Source organism: Argentina silus (genome assembly GCF_951799395.1).
Source record: "Argentina silus genome assembly, chromosome: X".
NCBI lineage: Eukaryota > Metazoa > Chordata > Actinopteri > Argentiniformes > Argentinidae > Argentina > Argentina silus.
The window spans coordinates 25,210,736-25,233,716 of NC_139653.1; the positions used below are offsets into that span (position 1 = coordinate 25,210,736).

At 45.0% G+C, this 22,981-nt stretch overlaps 2 protein-coding genes across 2 annotated transcripts; one reads left to right on the forward strand and one right to left on the reverse strand.

Moving 5' to 3' along the window:
• Positions 1 to 12,413: 12,413 nt before the first annotated feature.
• kbtbd3 (kelch repeat and BTB (POZ) domain containing 3) lies at positions 12,414 to 16,230 on the forward strand (the record flags this gene model as incomplete). Its single annotated transcript, XM_083694645.1, has 9 exons — positions 12,414 to 12,568; positions 12,736 to 12,901; positions 13,201 to 13,383; positions 13,608 to 13,781; positions 13,906 to 14,196; positions 14,526 to 14,768; positions 14,994 to 15,284; positions 15,435 to 15,584; positions 16,093 to 16,230. 9 exons carry the CDS (start codon positions 12,414 to 12,416, stop codon positions 16,228 to 16,230), a joined length of 1,791 nt encoding a protein of 596 aa, XP_083550771.1.
• A 6,016-nt stretch (positions 16,231 to 22,246) lies between these two features.
• sln (sarcolipin) lies at positions 22,247 to 22,565 on the reverse strand. Its single transcript, XM_083696413.1, has one exon. It carries the CDS (start codon positions 22,449 to 22,451, stop codon positions 22,356 to 22,358), a length of 96 nt encoding a protein of 31 aa, XP_083552539.1. The 5' UTR covers positions 22,452 to 22,565; the 3' UTR covers positions 22,247 to 22,355.
• Between the last annotated feature and the right edge of the window lie 416 nt (positions 22,566 to 22,981).

A 22,981-nucleotide genomic window follows, 5' to 3' on the forward strand; every position in this document is an offset into this window, starting at 1 on the left:
GAAGGAGACTGTGGGGACAGGGATCAACACAGAGGGCAACAATGATAGAAACAGGCTCACCCAGAGGCTGCAGAAATTCAAGCTGGAGAAAGTTTTTACCTGGTGAGTCATTGAGGGTCATGTTGCTATAAAAATGGAGCCTCAATGAGTTGTTTTAAAGAGCTTGAACAGCTTGAACAGAGAACAGCTTGACCAGAGAACAGCTTGAACAGAGAACAGCTTGACCAGAGAACAGCTTGACCAGAGAACAGCAAGCATACCAGAGGCTGTAGTAAGCTTAGGTACTTAGGCTACAGGGAGGCTACTGAAGTGTAAAGGCTACTAATTGATAAATCTGTTATTATTTGCATGTCGCAGGCAGCTTGTGAAGACAGTGGCCATGGGGCAGGGTCTGGCCACTCTAATTTGCGGGACTGCCATCGCATCTCAGTATCTGGCCACGGACTTCCATGTGAACACACCTATGCTTCAGAGCTTCATGAGCTACGTGCTCCTGTGCATAACCTACACCACCATGCTTATCTTCAGAAGAGGTATGCCACAGAAATCCATGCTATGCCATGTTTCCATAAGATACCCACCATTTAGATTTCAGACTGTCAATTTTAAAATGTTTGTTCATTGATGTCAATGCCATTTACCATACATTTTACTGAATGCATCCAGTAGGACTAGAGATAGATCTTATCCACATCCCTAACACTTCCCATTAAGGCCCATGACTGATAACAGACATGACACCTTCACAAGTGTCATAACTATGGCATAATACAGTAGCTGTCATAATATATTCTATTCTATAACAGCTCACTGGAGCAGTGGTACCCATGTCATCTCAGTAACCCCCAGGGTACTTGTCTTTTAACATAGGGGATGGCAATATTTTGCAGATTCTGAAGAGCAGGTGGTGGAAGTATCTTCTACTCGGCCTTGTAGACGTGGAGGCCAACTATGCAGTGGTTAAAGCATACCAGTACACTACACTCACCAGCATACAAGTAAGTGAGAGAGAGAGAGAGAGAGAGAGAGAGAGAGAGAGAGAGAGAGAGAGAGAGAGAGAGAGAGAGAGAGAGAGAGAGAGAGAGAGAGAGAGAGTCTGGGTGTATGTGTGTGTGTGTGTGTGTGTGTGTGTGTGTGTGTGTGTGTGTGTGTGTGTGCAAGTGTGTGTGTGCAAGTGTGTTTGTGCATGTGTATGACTGTTCTGGTGTATTCTCTCCCTTCCCAGCTCCTGGACTGTTTTGTGATCCCTGTCCTGATGATCCTGTCCTGGTTTTTCCTGAAGAGCCGCTACAGGCCTTTACACTATGTGGCCGTGTGTGTGTGTCTGCTAGGCGTGGGGGCTATGGTTGGGGCAGACCTACTGGCTGGCCGGGACCAGGGATCCAGTTAAGACCAATTTTCATAAATGTTGTATCCATCCATAAAACAATACACATTATAGAGTGGAAACTAAATGTTCTCCTCTCCTCTTCTCTCCTGTGCTCCTCTCTCCTCCCTCTCTCCTAGCCTCTAATATCCTGTTAGGTGATGGCTTGGTGCTAATCAGTGCCACTCTCTATGCAGTGTCTAATGTATGTCAAGAGTACACTGTGAAGAACCTCAGCAGGGTTGAGTTCCTTGGCATGGTTGGCCTGTTCGGGACCCTCATCAGTGGCATACAAATGTAAGTGTGTGTGTGTGTGTGTGTGTGTGTGTGTGTGTGTGTGTGTGTGTGTGTGTGTGTGTGTGTGTGTGTGTGTGTATATAGTGGAGTTTGATCTTTTGATCTGCTGCACGTTTCTCCACAGGGGTGTACTGGAATATGAAGACTTTGCAGCAATCCAGTGGAACTGGAAAATTGGTCAGTGCCTCACATAATCAACTGTTGCCTTAGCCTGAATGTCCATAATCATACAATGTTGAATTGCCACAAATCACATTATCATCTAATAATTCCCTCCCTTTTGATCTTTCCTCAGGCTTGTTGTTCTCGGGCTATGCCCTCTGTATGTACACACTCTACAGCTGTATGCCTATAGTGGTCAAGATGACCAGTGCCACCTCGGTCAACCTCTCCCTACTGACCGCAGACCTGTTCAGCCTCTTCTGTGGTCTCTTCCTCTTTCAGTACACGGTGAGTAGATGAACACACACACACACACACACACACACACACACACACACACACACACACACACACACACACGCATGAACACACACACACACACACACACACACACACACACACACACACACACACACACACACACTACTATCCTCTATAGCCTCATTGATATGTTAAGTTCATTAGGGCTCTGTGACCATCACAGTCTCTGATTCTAAATAGATCAACAGACAGATGAGTCAATCAGCAATGATCTGATAGATCGTAGATATTTAAATGCATGCATTATATGCTTTGATTGTATCTCATTTCATCTAATCTAATCTAATCTATGGATGTGCGCCTCTGGTTATCTAACCTCTTTTGGCACGTGCAAGCCTTGCGGTGAGACCTCAAAGACAGCAATCATTAGCTCAGTACCTCAGGGGGAGGTAGATCTCATTAGACTTGTCCTGATTATATAATGTAGCATACTGAGCCTTATTTTAGGTGAGGACTTTTAATAAGTCATGTAAACAAGCTGTTATGTGTTTAGGCTGGAAATGTATTATGATGTGGGGATAATATTTCAGTGTAATCTCTCTCTCGCTCTCTCTCTCTCTCTCTCTCTTGCACCCTCTTTACTGCCCTCTCTCTGTCTTTGCCAAGGTCATGGTGACACTGTTGAGTATTTTTATGACTCACCTGCACTATGTTAATGTGTAACCTCTATTCCATCTATCCTCACTCATACAGCTGGTCAAATGTTACATAGAGGGCTTTCACATTCACAGGAGGTGTCTATGAGAACACACATACATATATGGGGGTCAATCAATGTTTAATATGTTTGCTGTACAATATAATGTAAGCAAGTTTTTAGTGTTATTTCAGCTCAGTCAGAGTTGGGTCTTTCCAAATAAAAGACAAAATGAATGACGAAACAGCTATGGCACCAAGAGTAGGTGATGCTGAACTAGTATTTGTAACTGGGGGTACTAGGGGATATCTATTTGCTACCATAAAAATCAATGTAATTTAGGAGGTATAGGAGTTTAGTGTGTAGACTAGAGGGCAGATATAGTAGTTAAATGTATAGAGGTACAGGTCACATATAGTAGTTTAGTGTGTAGAGGTACAAGTCAGATATAGTAGTTAAGTGTATAGAGGTACAAGTCAGATATAGTAGTTAAGTGTATAGAGGTACAAGTCAGATATAGTAGTTTAGGGTGTAGAGGTACAGGTCAGATATAGTAGTTTAGTGTGTAGAGGTACAGGTCAGATGTAGTAGTTTAGTGTGTAGAGGTACAAGTCAGATATAGTAGTTTAGTGTGTAGAGGTACAGGTCAGATGTAGTAGTTTAGTGTGTAGAGGTACAGGTTAGATGTAGTAGTTTAGTGTGTAGAGGTACAGGTCAGATATAGTAGTTTAGTGTATAGAGACACAGGTCAGGTTTAGGAGTGTAGAGATATAGGATATGCTTGTTGTATATTATTGTGTCTTCCTGCCTCTCCCCCAGTTCTCAGCACTGTACATGGTGTCATTGGTGGTGATCCTCGTGGGCTTTGTCACCTTCAATGCTTTGCCAATGTCCCCTGACCCTTTGGACTCAGTGGCCTGGGAAGAGGGAGGCTATGATAACCCTGCCCCTGTCTACGAAGATGACATCATCAACGTTGTGGTAAAGATCACATCCGAGGAGGAAGAGGAGAAGAAACAGGGGGAGATGGAGGAGGAGGGTGGCCGCTCAGGGTTGTCATGGACACAAGGAGGACAAAAAGAGGGAGGGCACACAGTACGACACAGCACTAAGATGTGATCTCATCAACAAGTGATGAGGACATGATGGGTGTGTCCCAATAGTGTAGCCTTACATCCTTCCCTCATGTCCTTTCCTTCATTACAATTGATTTGAGCAAATGTAATGGAAAGGAAGTCTATTTATAGGAATACAGATCTAAAGGTATGCAGGTATGCAGATTTTGAGGTATTCAGGTATATATATAGGAATACCTAAAGGTATTCATCTGTACAGATATTTGGTAATAGTTGTGATATTGTTCAGTCTGCTGTGAGAGCTGCTTTTATCAATGAATGAATCAAGAAATGGTCAATGAATAATGTTGTCTATTGTTTTACTAGACTGGTCTCATTCCTTGTGTCAGTCTTTGTCAATTCAGAACTTTGTGTGCGACAACCAGATGTCAGATATTCTAACTAGTCTAACACCACACCTCCTGAGGAATGCTGGCGCACACAAGCACAATTTATGTTCGTTATGGCATGGCTCAAATAGGGTTGGCAGTTATGTGCACGTGTTTGACAATCTGGATTGACAATCAGCATTTTCATCTACCTTAAAAATGTTAATTAATGTTTTGAACCTTTGTTATTATTGTACTTGCAAGATTTGACCCACAACTACACTACAGATCCCAGCATACAACGCGCCAAATATCATAAACTCGCGTGGTTTCGCTTTTTCAGTGAACTGAAACAGCGGCGTGAGAAATGGAGCTGTCCATGGTGTTGAAACTCAAGCAGGCTACCGCGCGCACAGCGTAAACACCGGCTATAATGTCTATTCGGACAATTAATCGACGGACAGATATTCCCTTTCCTCTTCTCCTCTCCGACTAATTTGTAACTAGTGTTGAACGCAGATGGTGTGAATTGGTAAGCCCTTTGTGATTAGTTCTTTCATGCAATGCAAAATCCCGAAAAAGCTGCAGCTTGTTGTCTTTCCCCCCGTTTCTTCTAATCGTGACTTCTTTAGACAACATTTGCTTGACACATAAGCCTATCCAGTCTTTAGTGAACCTTTAATCTGCGTCCTCTTATTCCAAAAACCTCCGTTGTTGCCCATTCTCCCTCTTCCTAGATCCGTGACAAAACATGAGTGTCCCCCCGCATCCCGCTTTGACTGCAGTTTTTCCATTACGTTTCAAATGAGTGATCAGCATCTTTAACTACTGTTAATAATTCATTGTTAATAATGTATTAGATACACATTGTATCATACATGCATGGGTTATATGATCATCATCTAAACTACACACAGTATTTAGAGTAGCCTAAGCAATGCCACAGCTCACCCAGCTGATTGCAAAAGAGAATGTACCCTGTCTAGTGTCTACTCCATGATGCAGGTAGATTTCCATTATGGGTAAAGTGGATTAGATCTAGAGGGTGTATGACTGTGTGTTTACTTCAAACCCATTCAATAACAGTAATCCTACAACTGAAATAAGCCTGTCAAACACTGTCAACATTGTTGGATGGCAAATCAAGTTGTTCTTATTCTGTCTGCTAGACTGAGTGATGGATGAACGTTCTGAGGGGTCTGGCATTCCCAGCCACTTTCCTGAGCATGTTCACAACGTTGTTCCTGTCAGTACTCCGAAGAGTAACAGTGTTCCAGCATGTAGGTCCATGCTGCGGGTATCTGAGGCTCATGGGCAGCAGCTTCTGAGCGTGCTTCGATCATTCAGAGAAAGGGGACTGCTATTTGACTTCACTATCATAGTCGAGGACCAGAGCTTCCCCTGCCACCGCTGTATCCTGGCAGCCTCCAGTGACTTCTTCAGGTGTGTGTGTGTCTGTGTGTGTGTGTGTGTGTGTGTATATGTGTGTGTTGGTTTCTGTTACCTTATCGTTTTGAATTTACTAGTGTCTCGTCAACATACATCTTAGTTTTTTCTTACTCTCAAAGTAGTAGCAGATTCAGTGTGGGGTTGTCCATGTTCTCCCATAGAGCCATGTTCGAGGTAAACATGCGTGAACGTGATGACGGGACGGTTACCCTGGGCAACCAGTCTCCGGCCGCGGTGCGCTCTTTTCTGGACTTTGCCTATTCAGGAGACAGCATCATCACTGAGGGCAACGTGGACATGATGTTTCAGCTGGCCTCGTTCCTGCAGGTGCCTAATAATGAACACCACCAAGCAAAACAGTATCTATGTGTGGCCAAAAACATTTCCAATACTGATTAATAAACATTTCTTTGTCAGTGGTTGATTAGAATGGATGATGAGTAAGGTGTGTTAGTGCTGGGCTGAAGCAACAGTCTTGCTCTACAGAACCAGGTGTGATGCACACAGATTTCTTCTTTGAATGTAACATTATATGACTCCAATAAAAGCTCTGCCTTGACTGAAATGACTGTAATAGATAATCAGAGGACTGGGAGATGTTTTATCCATTCTGTTTCTACGTTCAGGTATCCGTGCTGTCCCAAGCCTGTGGTGATTTCCTGATTGGAACCCTTGATCTCTCCAACTGCTTGGCTTTATTGGCCCTGGCTGAGGGATACGGCTCCACCTGCCTCCTCCAGCGGTCCAATGAATTTGTAGTTCAGAACTTCCACAACCTCTATTTGACCCAGGACTTCCTGGATATGCCGGTGGGGATCTAGAATGAGATAAAGAAGGATCAGACAGACTTTATGTCATGAAAGTGACCAAACGCTTATTCAGTTGGATGCAATATAAACAGAGATAATGTATGGAGAGTAGATATGTAAGGAAAGAGCTGACACAATTCTCTTTCGGACATTGCTTCCTTCCGAATAAGCTGCAGGAAAAAATTTAGTACTCATGGGAGCCAACTGTTCTAATCTCCTCCTAGGTGGATGTGTTGGAGGCGTGTCTGCGGTCAGATGCACTGTCTGTGCCCAATGAGGTGGTGGCTCTGAAGTCACTGCTCAGGTGGATAGGTCACAACCTGCAGGAAAGACAGAGGCTGCTCCCAGAGTTACTCCCACTGCTAAGGCTGCATCATCTATCCACACATAAACTGCAGGTAAAACACATACACCAAAAATATACAGAACACGCGTAGTAGTTTAGTGTGTAGAGGTACAGGTCAGATATAGTAGTTTAGTGTATAGAGACACAGGTCAGGTTTAGGAGTGTAGAGATATAGGATATGCTTGTTGTATATTATTGTGTCTTCCTGCCTCTCCCCCAGTTCTCAGCACTGTACATGGTGTCATTGGTGGTGATCCTCGTGGGCTTTGTCACCTTCAATGCTTTGCCAATGTCCCCTGACCCTTTGGACTCAGTGGCCTGGGAAGAGGGAGGCTATGATAACCCTGCCCCTGTCTACGAAGATGACATCATCAACGTTGTGGTAAAGATCACATCCGAGGAGGAAGAGGAGAAGAAACAGGGGGAGATGGAGGAGGAGGGTGGCCGCTCAGGGTTGTCATGGACACAAGGAGGACAAAAAGAGGGAGGGCACACAGTACGACACAGCACTAAGATGTGATCTCATCAACAAGTGATGAGGACATGATGGGTGTGTCCCAATAGTGTAGCCTTACATCCTTCCCTCATGTCCTTTCCTTCATTACAATTGATTTGAGCAAATGTAATGGAAAGGAAGTCTATTTATAGGAATACAGATCTAAAGGTATGCAGGTATGCAGATTTTGAGGTATTCAGGTATATATATAGGAATACCTAAAGGTATTCATCTGTACAGATATTTGGTAATAGTTGTGATATTGTTCAGTCTGCTGTGAGAGCTGCTTTTATCAATGAATGAATCAAGAAATGGTCAATGAATAATGTTGTCTATTGTTTTACTAGACTGGTCTCATTCCTTGTGTCAGTCTTTGTCAATTCAGAACTTTGTGTGCGACAACCAGATGTCAGATATTCTAACTAGTCTAACACCACACCTCCTGAGGAATGCTGGCGCACACAAGCACAATTTATGTTCGTTATGGCATGGCTCAAATAGGGTTGGCAGTTATGTGCACGTGTTTGACAATCTGGATTGACAATCAGCATTTTCATCTACCTTAAAAATGTTAATTAATGTTTTGAACCTTTGTTATTATTGTACTTGCAAGATTTGACCCACAACTACACTACAGATCCCAGCATACAACGCGCCAAATATCATAAACTCGCGTGGTTTCGCTTTTTCAGTGAACTGAAACAGCGGCGTGAGAAATGGAGCTGTCCATGGTGTTGAAACTCAAGCAGGCTACCGCGCGCACAGCGTAAACACCGGCTATAATGTCTATTCGGACAATTAATCGACGGACAGATATTCCCTTTCCTCTTCTCCTCTCCGACTAATTTGTAACTAGTGTTGAACGCAGATGGTGTGAATTGGTAAGCCCTTTGTGATTAGTTCTTTCATGCAATGCAAAATCCCGAAAAAGCTGCAGCTTGTTGTCTTTCCCCCCGTTTCTTCTAATCGTGACTTCTTTAGACAACATTTGCTTGACACATAAGCCTATCCAGTCTTTAGTGAACCTTTAATCTGCGTCCTCTTATTCCAAAAACCTCCGTTGTTGCCCATTCTCCCTCTTCCTAGATCCGTGACAAAACATGAGTGTCCCCCCGCATCCCGCTTTGACTGCAGTTTTTCCATTACGTTTCAAATGAGTGATCAGCATCTTTAACTACTGTTAATAATTCATTGTTAATAATGTATTAGATACACATTGTATCATACATGCATGGGTTATATGATCATCATCTAAACTACACACAGTATTTAGAGTAGCCTAAGCAATGCCACAGCTCACCCAGCTGATTGCAAAAGAGAATGTACCCTGTCTAGTGTCTACTCCATGATGCAGGTAGATTTCCATTATGGGTAAAGTGGATTAGATCTAGAGGGTGTATGACTGTGTGTTTACTTCAAACCCATTCAATAACAGTAATCCTACAACTGAAATAAGCCTGTCAAACACTGTCAACATTGTTGGATGGCAAATCAAGTTGTTCTTATTCTGTCTGCTAGACTGAGTGATGGATGAACGTTCTGAGGGGTCTGGCATTCCCAGCCACTTTCCTGAGCATGTTCACAACGTTGTTCCTGTCAGTACTCCGAAGAGTAACAGTGTTCCAGCATGTAGGTCCATGCTGCGGGTATCTGAGGCTCATGGGCAGCAGCTTCTGAGCGTGCTTCGATCATTCAGAGAAAGGGGACTGCTATTTGACTTCACTATCATAGTCGAGGACCAGAGCTTCCCCTGCCACCGCTGTATCCTGGCAGCCTCCAGTGACTTCTTCAGGTGTGTGTGTGTCTGTGTGTGTGTGTGTGTGTGTGTATATGTGTGTGTTGGTTTCTGTTACCTTATCGTTTTGAATTTACTAGTGTCTCGTCAACATACATCTTAGTTTTTTCTTACTCTCAAAGTAGTAGCAGATTCAGTGTGGGGTTGTCCATGTTCTCCCATAGAGCCATGTTCGAGGTAAACATGCGTGAACGTGATGACGGGACGGTTACCCTGGGCAACCAGTCTCCGGCCGCGGTGCGCTCTTTTCTGGACTTTGCCTATTCAGGAGACAGCATCATCACTGAGGGCAACGTGGACATGATGTTTCAGCTGGCCTCGTTCCTGCAGGTGCCTAATAATGAACACCACCAAGCAAAACAGTATCTATGTGTGGCCAAAAACATTTCCAATACTGATTAATAAACATTTCTTTGTCAGTGGTTGATTAGAATGGATGATGAGTAAGGTGTGTTAGTGCTGGGCTGAAGCAACAGTCTTGCTCTACAGAACCAGGTGTGATGCACACAGATTTCTTCTTTGAATGTAACATTATATGACTCCAATAAAAGCTCTGCCTTGACTGAAATGACTGTAATAGATAATCAGAGGACTGGGAGATGTTTTATCCATTCTGTTTCTACGTTCAGGTATCCGTGCTGTCCCAAGCCTGTGGTGATTTCCTGATTGGAACCCTTGATCTCTCCAACTGCTTGGCTTTATTGGCCCTGGCTGAGGGATACGGCTCCACCTGCCTCCTCCAGCGGTCCAATGAATTTGTAGTTCAGAACTTCCACAACCTCTATTTGACCCAGGACTTCCTGGATATGCCGGTGGGGATCTAGAATGAGATAAAGAAGGATCAGACAGACTTTATGTCATGAAAGTGACCAAACGCTTATTCAGTTGGATGCAATATAAACAGAGATAATGTATGGAGAGTAGATATGTAAGGAAAGAGCTGACACAATTCTCTTTCGGACATTGCTTCCTTCCGAATAAGCTGCAGGAAAAAATTTAGTACTCATGGGAGCCAACTGTTCTAATCTCCTCCTAGGTGGATGTGTTGGAGGCGTGTCTGCGGTCAGATGCACTGTCTGTGCCCAATGAGGTGGTGGCTCTGAAGTCACTGCTCAGGTGGATAGGTCACAACCTGCAGGAAAGACAGAGGCTGCTCCCAGAGTTACTCCCACTGCTAAGGCTGCATCATCTATCCACACATAAACTGCAGGTAAAACACATACACCAAAAATATACAGAACACGCGTAGTAGTTTAGTGTGTAGAGGTACAGGTCAGATATAGTAGTTTAGTGTATAGAGACACAGGTCAGGTTTAGGAGTGTAGAGATATAGGATATGCTTGTTGTATATTATTGTGTCTTCCTGCCTCTCCCCCAGTTCTCAGCACTGTACATGGTGTCATTGGTGGTGATCCTCGTGGGCTTTGTCACCTTCAATGCTTTGCCAATGTCCCCTGACCCTTTGGACTCAGTGGCCTGGGAAGAGGGAGGCTATGATAACCCTGCCCCTGTCTACGAAGATGACATCATCAACGTTGTGGTAAAGATCACATCCGAGGAGGAAGAGGAGAAGAAACAGGGGGAGATGGAGGAGGAGGGTGGCCGCTCAGGGTTGTCATGGACACAAGGAGGACAAAAAGAGGGAGGGCACACAGTACGACACAGCACTAAGATGTGATCTCATCAACAAGTGATGAGGACATGATGGGTGTGTCCCAATAGTGTAGCCTTACATCCTTCCCTCATGTCCTTTCCTTCATTACAATTGATTTGAGCAAATGTAATGGAAAGGAAGTCTATTTATAGGAATACAGATCTAAAGGTATGCAGGTATGCAGATTTTGAGGTATTCAGGTATATATATAGGAATACCTAAAGGTATTCATCTGTACAGATATTTGGTAATAGTTGTGATATTGTTCAGTCTGCTGTGAGAGCTGCTTTTATCAATGAATGAATCAAGAAATGGTCAATGAATAATGTTGTCTATTGTTTTACTAGACTGGTCTCATTCCTTGTGTCAGTCTTTGTCAATTCAGAACTTTGTGTGCGACAACCAGATGTCAGATATTCTAACTAGTCTAACACCACACCTCCTGAGGAATGCTGGCGCACACAAGCACAATTTATGTTCGTTATGGCATGGCTCAAATAGGGTTGGCAGTTATGTGCACGTGTTTGACAATCTGGATTGACAATCAGCATTTTCATCTACCTTAAAAATGTTAATTAATGTTTTGAACCTTTGTTATTATTGTACTTGCAAGATTTGACCCACAACTACACTACAGATCCCAGCATACAACGCGCCAAATATCATAAACTCGCGTGGTTTCGCTTTTTCAGTGAACTGAAACAGCGGCGTGAGAAATGGAGCTGTCCATGGTGTTGAAACTCAAGCAGGCTACCGCGCGCACAGCGTAAACACCGGCTATAATGTCTATTCGGACAATTAATCGACGGACAGATATTCCCTTTCCTCTTCTCCTCTCCGACTAATTTGTAACTAGTGTTGAACGCAGATGGTGTGAATTGGTAAGCCCTTTGTGATTAGTTCTTTCATGCAATGCAAAATCCCGAAAAAGCTGCAGCTTGTTGTCTTTCCCCCCGTTTCTTCTAATCGTGACTTCTTTAGACAACATTTGCTTGACACATAAGCCTATCCAGTCTTTAGTGAACCTTTAATCTGCGTCCTCTTATTCCAAAAACCTCCGTTGTTGCCCATTCTCCCTCTTCCTAGATCCGTGACAAAACATGAGTGTCCCCCCGCATCCCGCTTTGACTGCAGTTTTTCCATTACGTTTCAAATGAGTGATCAGCATCTTTAACTACTGTTAATAATTCATTGTTAATAATGTATTAGATACACATTGTATCATACATGCATGGGTTATATGATCATCATCTAAACTACACACAGTATTTAGAGTAGCCTAAGCAATGCCACAGCTCACCCAGCTGATTGCAAAAGAGAATGTACCCTGTCTAGTGTCTACTCCATGATGCAGGTAGATTTCCATTATGGGTAAAGTGGATTAGATCTAGAGGGTGTATGACTGTGTGTTTACTTCAAACCCATTCAATAACAGTAATCCTACAACTGAAATAAGCCTGTCAAACACTGTCAACATTGTTGGATGGCAAATCAAGTTGTTCTTATTCTGTCTGCTAGACTGAGTGATGGATGAACGTTCTGAGGGGTCTGGCATTCCCAGCCACTTTCCTGAGCATGTTCACAACGTTGTTCCTGTCAGTACTCCGAAGAGTAACAGTGTTCCAGCATGTAGGTCCATGCTGCGGGTATCTGAGGCTCATGGGCAGCAGCTTCTGAGCGTGCTTCGATCATTCAGAGAAAGGGGACTGCTATTTGACTTCACTATCATAGTCGAGGACCAGAGCTTCCCCTGCCACCGCTGTATCCTGGCAGCCTCCAGTGACTTCTTCAGGTGTGTGTGTGTCTGTGTGTGTGTGTGTGTGTGTGTATATGTGTGTGTTGGTTTCTGTTACCTTATCGTTTTGAATTTACTAGTGTCTCGTCAACATACATCTTAGTTTTTTCTTACTCTCAAAGTAGTAGCAGATTCAGTGTGGGGTTGTCCATGTTCTCCCATAGAGCCATGTTCGAGGTAAACATGCGTGAACGTGATGACGGGACGGTTACCCTGGGCAACCAGTCTCCGGCCGCGGTGCGCTCTTTTCTGGACTTTGCCTATTCAGGAGACAGCATCATCACTGAGGGCAACGTGGACATGATGTTTCAGCTGGCCTCGTTCCTGCAGGTGCCTAATAATGAACACCACCAAGCAAAACAGTATCTATGTGTGGCCAAAAACATTTCCAATACTGATTAATAAACATTTCTTTGTCAGTGGTTGATTAGAATGGATGATGAGTAAGGTGTGTTAGTGCTGGGCTGAAGCAACAGTCTTGCTCTACAGAACCAGGTGTGATGCACACAGATTTCTTCTTTGAATGTAACATTATATGACTCCAATAAAAGCTCTGCCTTGACTGAAATGACTGTAATAGATAATCAGAGGACTGGGAGATGTTTTATCCATTCTGTTTCTACGTTCAGGTATCCGTGCTGTCCCAAGCCTGTGGTGATTTCCTGATTGGAACCCTTGATCTCTCCAACTGCTTGGCTTTATTGGCCCTGGCTGAGGGATACGGCTCCACCTGCCTCCTCCAGCGGTCCAATGAATTTGTAGTTCAGAACTTCCACAACCTCTATTTGACCCAGGACTTCCTGGATATGCCGGTGGGGATCTAGAATGAGATAAAGAAGGATCAGACAGACTTTATGTCATGAAAGTGACCAAACGCTTATTCAGTTGGATGCAATATAAACAGAGATAATGTATGGAGAGTAGATATGTAAGGAAAGAGCTGACACAATTCTCTTTCGGACATTGCTTCCTTCCGAATAAGCTGCAGGAAAAAATTTAGTACTCATGGGAGCCAACTGTTCTAATCTCCTCCTAGGTGGATGTGTTGGAGGCGTGTCTGCGGTCAGATGCACTGTCTGTGCCCAATGAGGTGGTGGCTCTGAAGTCACTGCTCAGGTGGATAGGTCACAACCTGCAGGAAAGACAGAGGCTGCTCCCAGAGTTACTCCCACTGCTAAGGCTGCATCATCTATCCACACATAAACTGCAGGTAAAACACATACACCAAAAATATACGGAACACGCATGCACGCACGCACGCACGCACACACAAACAGTGTATTCACCTTGCTGCGTGTGTGTGTGTGTGTGTGTGTGTGTGTGTGCGTGTGCAGGCCCTGGGTGAGACTGAGGAGCTTCTCTCTGGGCATGAATTCTGCTCTGGCCTCCTTAAGGAAGCTCAGACCAGACAAACAGACTTCAGTGGTCTCTTAACAGACGCCCGGCCTGCTACCACCCAGAGCTACATCTATGTACACAAAACTGAGGAGAATGGAGAGATACGTCACGCTTTCTGCTACTGCCTGGAATCTGACCAATGGACAGAGCTTCCTCAAGGGCAGGGGGAGGGATCTATCATAACACCCGACCCCCCAGGTTCCTATCTTAACAGCTACGGCGAGAAGGTAGGCTACTCAGGCTATGTCTGAAATCACCTCCCATAGTGACTATAGTATATAGTGTATAATGATCACTACTTCATGACCCAGAGCTTCATATGACTAACCAGTGATGTAGTAGAGGTTAAACGCAGAAAAATGTGCATATTTTAACGTTAGCGTTATGTTTGTAATTTTCTCCCACCATTTACCCACCTTTTTTTCTACCGCTACATCCCTGTGGTTAACCATACGTGCATGCACTATAATGGGATAGGATGTCATTTGAGATTTGCCCTTAGAGGCAAATTGTTAATCACTGTATATCCTCTACTCTCCTCTCTATTGTATCTAAGCTGTTTATTACAGGTGGTTGCCGGGGTAACTGTTGCCGGGCGGTGCGTCTGCATGTTGCTGAGCCGTTCCACGATGCGACAGACGAGGTGTGGTGCTTCTGCCCCGTCACACGCACCTGCACCCCTGCTCCGGCCATGAGGAAACCCCGTACCATGCACACAGCCGTGACAGCCCTCAACCGCCTGTACGTGTTGGGGGGGAGAACCAGAGGGCCGAGAGGGGGTGCTCCCAGCCTACTGGAGGTAATAATTGTTACTCCAACAGGAATGTTTCAAGCAGAAACCATTTCTGTTTGCTACAGTCCATAAACTTTGAATGATGATGTAGAATTAAAGGTAGGAGAGATGTAGTTATGGGAGGAGTAGTGTGGTTTTCAGTGTAATTATTTGTAGTAGAGTTAGATACAGCAGTCTTGAGAGTAGGGCAGCAGTGTAGAGAGTGTGGCTGATTGATGTAAACATGTTTAGGTGGAGTTCTATGACCCCTTGGCTAAAACCTGGACCTCAGTCAGCCCCCTCCCTACAGCCATCTACTACCCAGAGGCCAGTGTGTGCGGCAGCATCATCTACACCCTGGGCTCGGAGATGGAGATTGCAGACTCCTTCAACCCTTCACTGGACTGCTTCTTCCGCTACGATGCTGCTGAGGATCAGTGGAGCCGCCTAGTGGCAGAGTTTGGTCAGTTCTTCCACGCTATGCTGGTCAAGGCTGTATCAGTGAACAGTACTCTCCACATCTGTGATCTCTCCACCTACAAGGTAATTAGATCAGAGATGGATTGATGATGATGTTTGTTGTCCTTCAAGAGGACAACAAACCTTGTCCGAAGGACAACAAACACTGATGTCTGTCTCTTCTTAGCAGTTCCATCTGTGTGACCTTTTAACACTGCTATTGCTTTTGGCCAGGTGTACAGTTTCTGCCCTGAGACGTGTGGGTGGAAGGGCGAGGGCTCATTTGAGTGTGCAGGCTTCAACGCCGGTGCAGTGGGTGTGAGAGATCGTATTTACATCCTGGGAGGAGACTACTCACCTGATGAGGTCACTGACGAGGTTCAGGTAAGGGTGGAAATACAGTTATAAACCCCCCCCAAAAAATCTGTATATAAAAGAAGAAGAAGAAGAAGAACACTCGTTATTTGGCCATGCAATCAATTCTCATCAATTGTAGGAATTTGACACGTGCACACCCCTCCCGAGACAACACACATACCACACCCTCAAGAGAGAACAGAGCTCTGGGCTCTGGGCACAGGGCAGCCATATTCGGCGCCGCTGGAGCAGTTAGGAGTTAAGTGCCTTGCTGAAGGGCACAACGGCCGTGGTAGGAGCCTTAGATATGATGCCAGTAACCTTCCAGTTACCAGTTCACATCTGGCTCCCTCCTAGAGTGGGGATCGAACCAGCAACCTCCCGATTGCTGGCCGGCCTCTCTAACCTCATATAAAAGTATGCACACGCACACGCACACGCACACGCACACGCACACGCACACGCACACGCACACGCACACGCACACACACACGCACACACACACTAACAGCCTTGTCTCCTGTCACTTGTCCAGGTGTACCACAGTGGAAGGAGCCAGTGGGAGGAAGTAGCCCCAATGCCTCGAGCGCTCACAGAGTTCCACTGTCAGCTGATCAGCTTCAACAGATACAGAGACCCCTGGGGAGAGACAGGCAGGGATGGGGTCAACTGAATTTCAATTCAGTCAATTCAGGAAGTAAGGTTTGAATTACAATTCTATAATTTACAAATAGCAAAAGAAAAATCAATGTTTTTTAAGTGAAGCATTTTACATCAAAAGTTCAAATCACATGCTGAATTCACTAAATTGAAATCAAATGGAACCCAACCCTCGAGAGAGGAGAGACAACACACGCACGCACGCACGCACGCACGCACGCACGCACGCACGCACGCACGCACGCACGCACGCACGCACGCACACACACACACACACTCTTGGACCAAAGACTGCTAAAATGAATGGGTACTATGTATTTATTTTGTCTTATCCTAAAGATCACAGATTTGTATTTATGTACTTTATTTATTATTAGATTTGTTTTTATTCCGTTTATCAAAAAAACTGTATTGCTTTTTTTTTTTCTCATTTAAAAAAATATGGGTCATGGATGATGTCCTCCCCAGCCAAGCAATTGATGGTCCTTCCCCGATAGTTGGGCGACTAGAGGCCACACTTTTAAGAAGTCGTGCTTTTTGTGATAAAAGCACAACATTTTACACAGAGCAAGGGCAGGTCTTATGGAGCATTTGTAGCTAAAGGGCCATTACAGATTTCCTCTTATAACCCCCTGGTGGACATTTCCAAAATGGCTGCAAAAATGGCTTTGGGGCCAAGACCACACTCATTTTGAATGACCATACCTGAATAGATTATTGGTGCAGTAACACCAATGATGGTTTATAGTGTTTGTAAAAGTGTAGAGAACACACAAATATGACAAAGGTGTGCCAGCTATGTGTGCCCTTTAAATTGTTTGTGAAATGTTTTGAAATGTGACAGAAAAGCTGTTATTTCATCCCTTCATTCAATATTTTACATGTAAACAAGTAGAAAATAACATATTACTGTTTTCTAGTATCTACTGATTAAAATGATATGCAACATGAATCCACATATGATGTAAGTGTTAAGAAATATGCCATGAAATCTGCCGTGCATTTCACTCTATGGGAAATTCCATACAAATTATTTTTGTCCAGTGGAGAGATATACTGTGCCCAAGTACTGGGACACTGAAGCATTTTGTCTTCTTTTGGCTTGACTCTCCAAAAGTTTGGATTTTAAATCAAACAATTACAGTGAAGTTAAAGTAGAGATTTTATTTGATGGTATTTATGTACACATTGATTTCACCATTCAGAAATTGCAACACTTTTTATACATTGTCCCCCTATTCCAAGGTACCCAAAAGTGAAGGGACAGATTTATGAAATGTCCAAATTAAGCATTCATGTTTAGTATTTTGTTGACAATACATTGCATGCAATAACTGTCTGAAGTTTGCGACCCATTGACCCCACCAGACACCGGGTATCTTCTCTGGTGATGCTCTGTTGTTTTGAGGATGTTTTGCCTCCTCTTCAGAAAATTAAATGCATATTCAAGGATTTAAATTTGGAGATTGACTTGGCAAGTCAACAACTTTCCACTCTTTGGCCCTGAAAAACCCCCTAGTTGGTATGGCAGTATGTTTTGGGTTATTGTCCTGCAGTATGATGAAGCACCATCCAATGAGATTGGAGGCTTTTGCTTGTACTTGGGCTGACAAGATTCTTTTGTACACTTCAGAATTTATCCTGCTGCTGCCGTGAGCAGTTACATCATCAATTAAAACAAGTTAGCCAGTTCCTGTGGAAGCCATACTGTACATGCCCTAGCCATAACACCCCAACCACCATATTTCACAGATGAGGTGGTATGATGTGCATATTGGGCAGTTCCTTTTTTTCTCCACACTTTGCTCTTACCATCACTCTGGTGCAATATTAGTCTGATTGCTGTGAACGCACAACATGCGGTCAAAGGAGCTCTCAATGCAAGTGAAACAGGCCATCCTTAGGCTGCAAAAACAAAAAAGTGTATCAGAGACATAGCGGCAACATTAGGAGTGGCCAAATCAACAGTTTGGTACATTCTGAGAAAAAAATAACGCACTGGTGAGCTCTGCAACACAAAAAGGCCTGGATGTCCACGGAAGACAACAGTGGTGGATGATCGCAGGATCCTTCACATGGCAAAGAAAAACCCCTTCACAACATCCAGCCAAGTGAAGAACACTCTCCAGGAGGTAGGCATATCATTATCCAAGTCTACCATAAAGAGAAGACTTCACAAGAGCAAATACAGAGGGTTCACCACAAGGTGCAAACCATTCATAAGCCTTAAGAATAGAAAGGCCAGATTAGACTTTGCCAAAAAACATCTAAAAAAGCCACCCTGGTTCTGAAACAGCATGTTCAAGGATTCATTCTTTGGACAGATGAAACTAAGATCAACCTGTACCAGAATGAAGGGAAGAAAAAAGTATGGAGAAGGCTTGGAACTGCTCATGAGCCGAAGCATAGCACATCATCTATAAAACACGATGGAGGCAGTGTGATGGCATGGGCATGCATGGCTTCCAATGGCACTGGGTCACTAGTGTTTATTGATGATGTGACAGAAGACAGAAGCAGCCGGATGAATTCTGAAGTGTTTAGGGATATACTGTCTGCTCAGATTCAGCCAAATTCAGCAAAGTTGATTGGACGGCGCTTCACAGTACAGTTGGACAATGACCCAAAACATACTGCGAAAGCAACCCAGGAGTTTTCTAAGGCAAAGAAGTGGAATATTCTGCAATGGCCGAGTCAATCACCTGATCTCAACCCGATCGAGCATGCATTTCACTTGCTGAAGACAAAACTAAAGGCAGAAAAACCCACAAACAAACAACTGAAGACAGCTGCAGTAAAGGCCTGGCAAAGCATCACAAAGGAGGAAACCCAGCATTTGGTGATGTCCATGGGTTCCAGACATCAGGCAGTCATTACCTGCAAAGGATTCTCAACAAAGTATTAATGATTATTAATTATTATTTATGATTATGTTAATTTGTCCAATTACATTTGAGCCCCTGAAAATAGGGGACTGTGTATAAAAATGGTTGCAATTCCTAAATGTTTCATACAATATTTTTGTTCAACCCCTTGAATTAAAGCTGAAAGTCTGCACTTCAATTGCTTCTCGATTGTTTCATTTCAAATCCATTGTGGTGGCGTACAGAGCCAAAATTATGAAAATTGTGTCACTGTCCAAATATTTCGGGACCTAACTGTGTATGTAAGATGTATAATTAGAGACCAATATAATAAATATGGTATGTGCAAACAAGCTGTAGTGCAAAAGCTAAATTGAAGTCCTGAGTGTGCAGCCAGTAGAGGTATGGGGGGAGGGTACCCTGATACTGGTAGTCAATGTTCCTTTTGTTGGGGGGTGGAAGGGGGGCGGCTGGTAGGGGGGTGGCTGGGCTACCGCCGGGATTCTGAGTGTGGGGGGACATGCAGCGTTCGGCCTGTAGAGGGAGCTACAGGACCGTGGCCGGGGTTGTGTCGGCGAGACTTTTGTTGCACACCTGCTGCGAATTAAGTCTCGTCGGCGAATGTTTAAGATGTGTGTGCTTCTGCCATTTCATTCTCGGGGCGGGCGCCGGCCTCTCTCCTTCCGCTCCCCCGGCTCCTCCTGGGCGTTGGCCCCCCCCCCCTTGCCGCGGGGCCGGGGTTGGTCGTTGTGGCCCCCGCGGTGGGAGGGAGAGATGGTCCTCGGCCAGACCCACGGCGGTCTTTAGGTCCTGGGGGCGGTGGTACTGGACCCAGGCGGCGGTGCGGGCCGGGAGCCCCGCGAGGAACTGCTCCATTACCACCCGGTTCCCGACCTCCACCGCCGAGTTGTTCTCGGGGTCCAGCCACCGCCATGCGCTGTCCCCCAGCCGCTGGGCGAAGGCGAAGGGCCGGCACCCCTCCTCCATTGTCATGGCCCGGAACCGGCGCCGGTGTTCCTCCGGTGTCAGGCCCAGGCGGTCCCGAATCGCCCGGGCCAGGGACTGGTAATCCCGTTGGGCGGCCGCCGGCAAACTGTGGGCCGCGAGCTGCGCCTCCCCTGACAGGAGGGGCAGCAGATGGTAGGCCCACTCTCGGTCCGGCCACCCCGAGATCCTCGCCGTCCCCTCGAACACCGCGAGGAACGCCTCTGGGTCGTCCAGGTCCCCCATCTTCTGCAGCTGGACCTTGGGGGGACCTGGTGCCGCTCCGGTCCCCGGCGCCGGCCCGCCGGCCCTGGTGAAGTCCTGGAGGAGGGCCCTGTCTGCGACCCTCGCCGCCGTCAGCTCCTCCAGCGTCGCCTGCTGGGTCTGTTGCAGGGCCGTCTGTTGCTCGAGGACGAGCGTTATCCTCGATATTGCCGCTGTTAATGTGTCCATCCTGCCTGTATTCTGTGTCCCAGGTTGGGCGCCAATGTAACACAGTCCGTTTATACACAGAGGCAGACGCAGTATAACGATAAGGGAATTCGTCCCGTTTATTCACAAAGGGGTTCCGCTGGCACGGTTTGGCTTTCCAGCCTCGTTCAATGTCTCTCTCTCGGTGCTCGGCTCTGCTCTGCTCTCGTCGCCTCGCCTTCTCCAGCTTAGCTCCCTTACTGAAATGGCAGACGCACACACATCTTAAACATTCGCCGACGAGACTTAATTCGCAGCAGGTGTGCAACAAAAGTCTCGCCGACACAACCCCGGCCACGGTCCTGTAGCTCCTGTAGTGATGTACAGGCCGAACGCTGCATGTCCCCCCACACTGAGTTCAGTAGATTAACAGCTGCAGGGAAGAAGCTGTTCCTGAGCCTGCTGGTGTGGGAACGGAGACTCCTGTACCACCTCCCAGATGGGAGGAGGGTAAACAGTCCGTGGCTGGGGTGAGAGATGTCCCTACTGATGCCTTGCACCCTCTGCAGACACCGCCTGCAATTGAGGACCTTGATGGCAGGGAGTTGGGCACCAGTGATGTACTGGGCGGTTTTCACCACCTGTTGCAGGGCCTTCCGGTCGGAGACAGAGCAGCTGCCATACTACACTGTGATGCAGTTTGTCAGAATGCTCTCGATGATGCTGAAGTTAGACATTTAAAAAAAAAAGAGGAACTCTGTTTGCCAGTGTACTTGACTTGTGTTTGTATGTTCTTTACATATGGATTTTATATCTCAATTAATTATGAATTAATTATGAATAAATCCATGTTAGTTTTAATTTAATGAATGATTGCTATCATCTTGTATGCTGTCATGTTATGCTTTTGATCAATCTGCCTCTCTATATCTGATAAAAATATGCATTTCTCAGAATACACTGTTACATGTTCATGCATCTTTCCTCACCACTTATACAAATGGTTGTAAGATCAGCCTTGATTTCCAATACAGTATCAGCACTGGTACAGTATGTACTGTGGGTATTTCCATTCTCATATTGTATGATAGGAATAATGTATGTGGCTTTTCATACTTAAAATATCAAGTTGGAAATGTTAATTGTCAGAAAACACACACACACACAATACAATAACAGTTGTTTAATAGGTAAAAAGTGTAAACTGAATGCTTTATGATTCACAGACTGATGTAGTGGGTGACATGAGAATTGTGTGAACTGCTTTTGTTGAAGAGATCACAGCAAATCTCTGGCAACCGGGACAAAATTCTGTTTGAAGTTGCAAACAACAACATCCTCCTAATAATAATATAACCCCCTGAAATGGACTTGCCGTGTCGGACATTAGCTGTTATGGTTCTGCAAGCGCGTGATTCAAAGAGGCAGCCACCAGAGACAAAAAGGTGTTCACTCCCCTAGAACACCCCTGACCAGTAACAACATGTTTGTATACAAACTGAGTTTTGCCCCTAGACACTCTATTTTAGAAATCGCTTTTTGGGATCAAACAATTAAATATTTGTTTCAAGGGATCTCATTCCCTGATCAGCACATGGTCATTACAACCATTAGAAAGCTTTTAGAAAGCTTGAATTTTACATATTGCACCTTTAACAAATGCAGTCTGACTTAAAAAATACAGAATAATGAGACAATGCAATAGAAATAGATGGAGAGGAACAGCTGGGATGTTATGTCATCTTTAAGACAATAGTGACCCCCAATGGCAGATGTGAGGCATTGCCCCCACATGCCTTCACAGATAGCTATACTATTGCCAATCCCCAATCTTTTGTTTTTTTGTATTATTGTCATGCCCCCGACCATGCTTGGTGGTTCAGTCCTGGTAGGTCTTGACCAGTAGCCACATCAGTAGCACAGTGAATAAGACTATCATGAAGTTCACACACAGCTCCTGCACAGAACGGTCCATTCTGTCCTAGGAGGGGTGGTGGGCCGCTATGGAGAGGAAAAGGAGGACAAGGAGGAGAGGGATCTGTAGTTGAGAGGGTGCTTCCGAAGGGGTGTGGCTCCTCACAGCTTGAAAGACAGGGTTACACTGAACAAATATCAAGATGGTGAGATCTGAGAGGAGAGAAGAAGAGAGACAAGGAAAACCTTGAATTCACTATTGATACATTGAACATATCAGCGCCCCATCAGAGAGACATGTGTGTGTTTTTGTGTGTGTGTTTTGTGTGTGTGTGTGTGTGTGTGTGTGTGTTTTAGTCTGTGTGTGTATTTCTCTATATAGATAAACACCTGTTCACTCTACAACCCATCATCAGTCAGCAGTAAGCACGCACGCACGCACGCACACACACACAAACACACACACACACACACACACACACACACACACACACACACACACACACACAAATGCATGCATACACCCCCCCCACACAGACACACATACACACACACACAATCGTAAACAAAGCAGATCCACACAAGTCATCA

Bases quoted from the DNA above. Each gene is read 5' to 3' on its own strand.
- sln (XM_083696413.1), bottom strand. From the start codon at position 22,451: ATGGACCGTTCTGTGCAGGAGCTGTGTGTGAACTTCATGATAGTCTTA.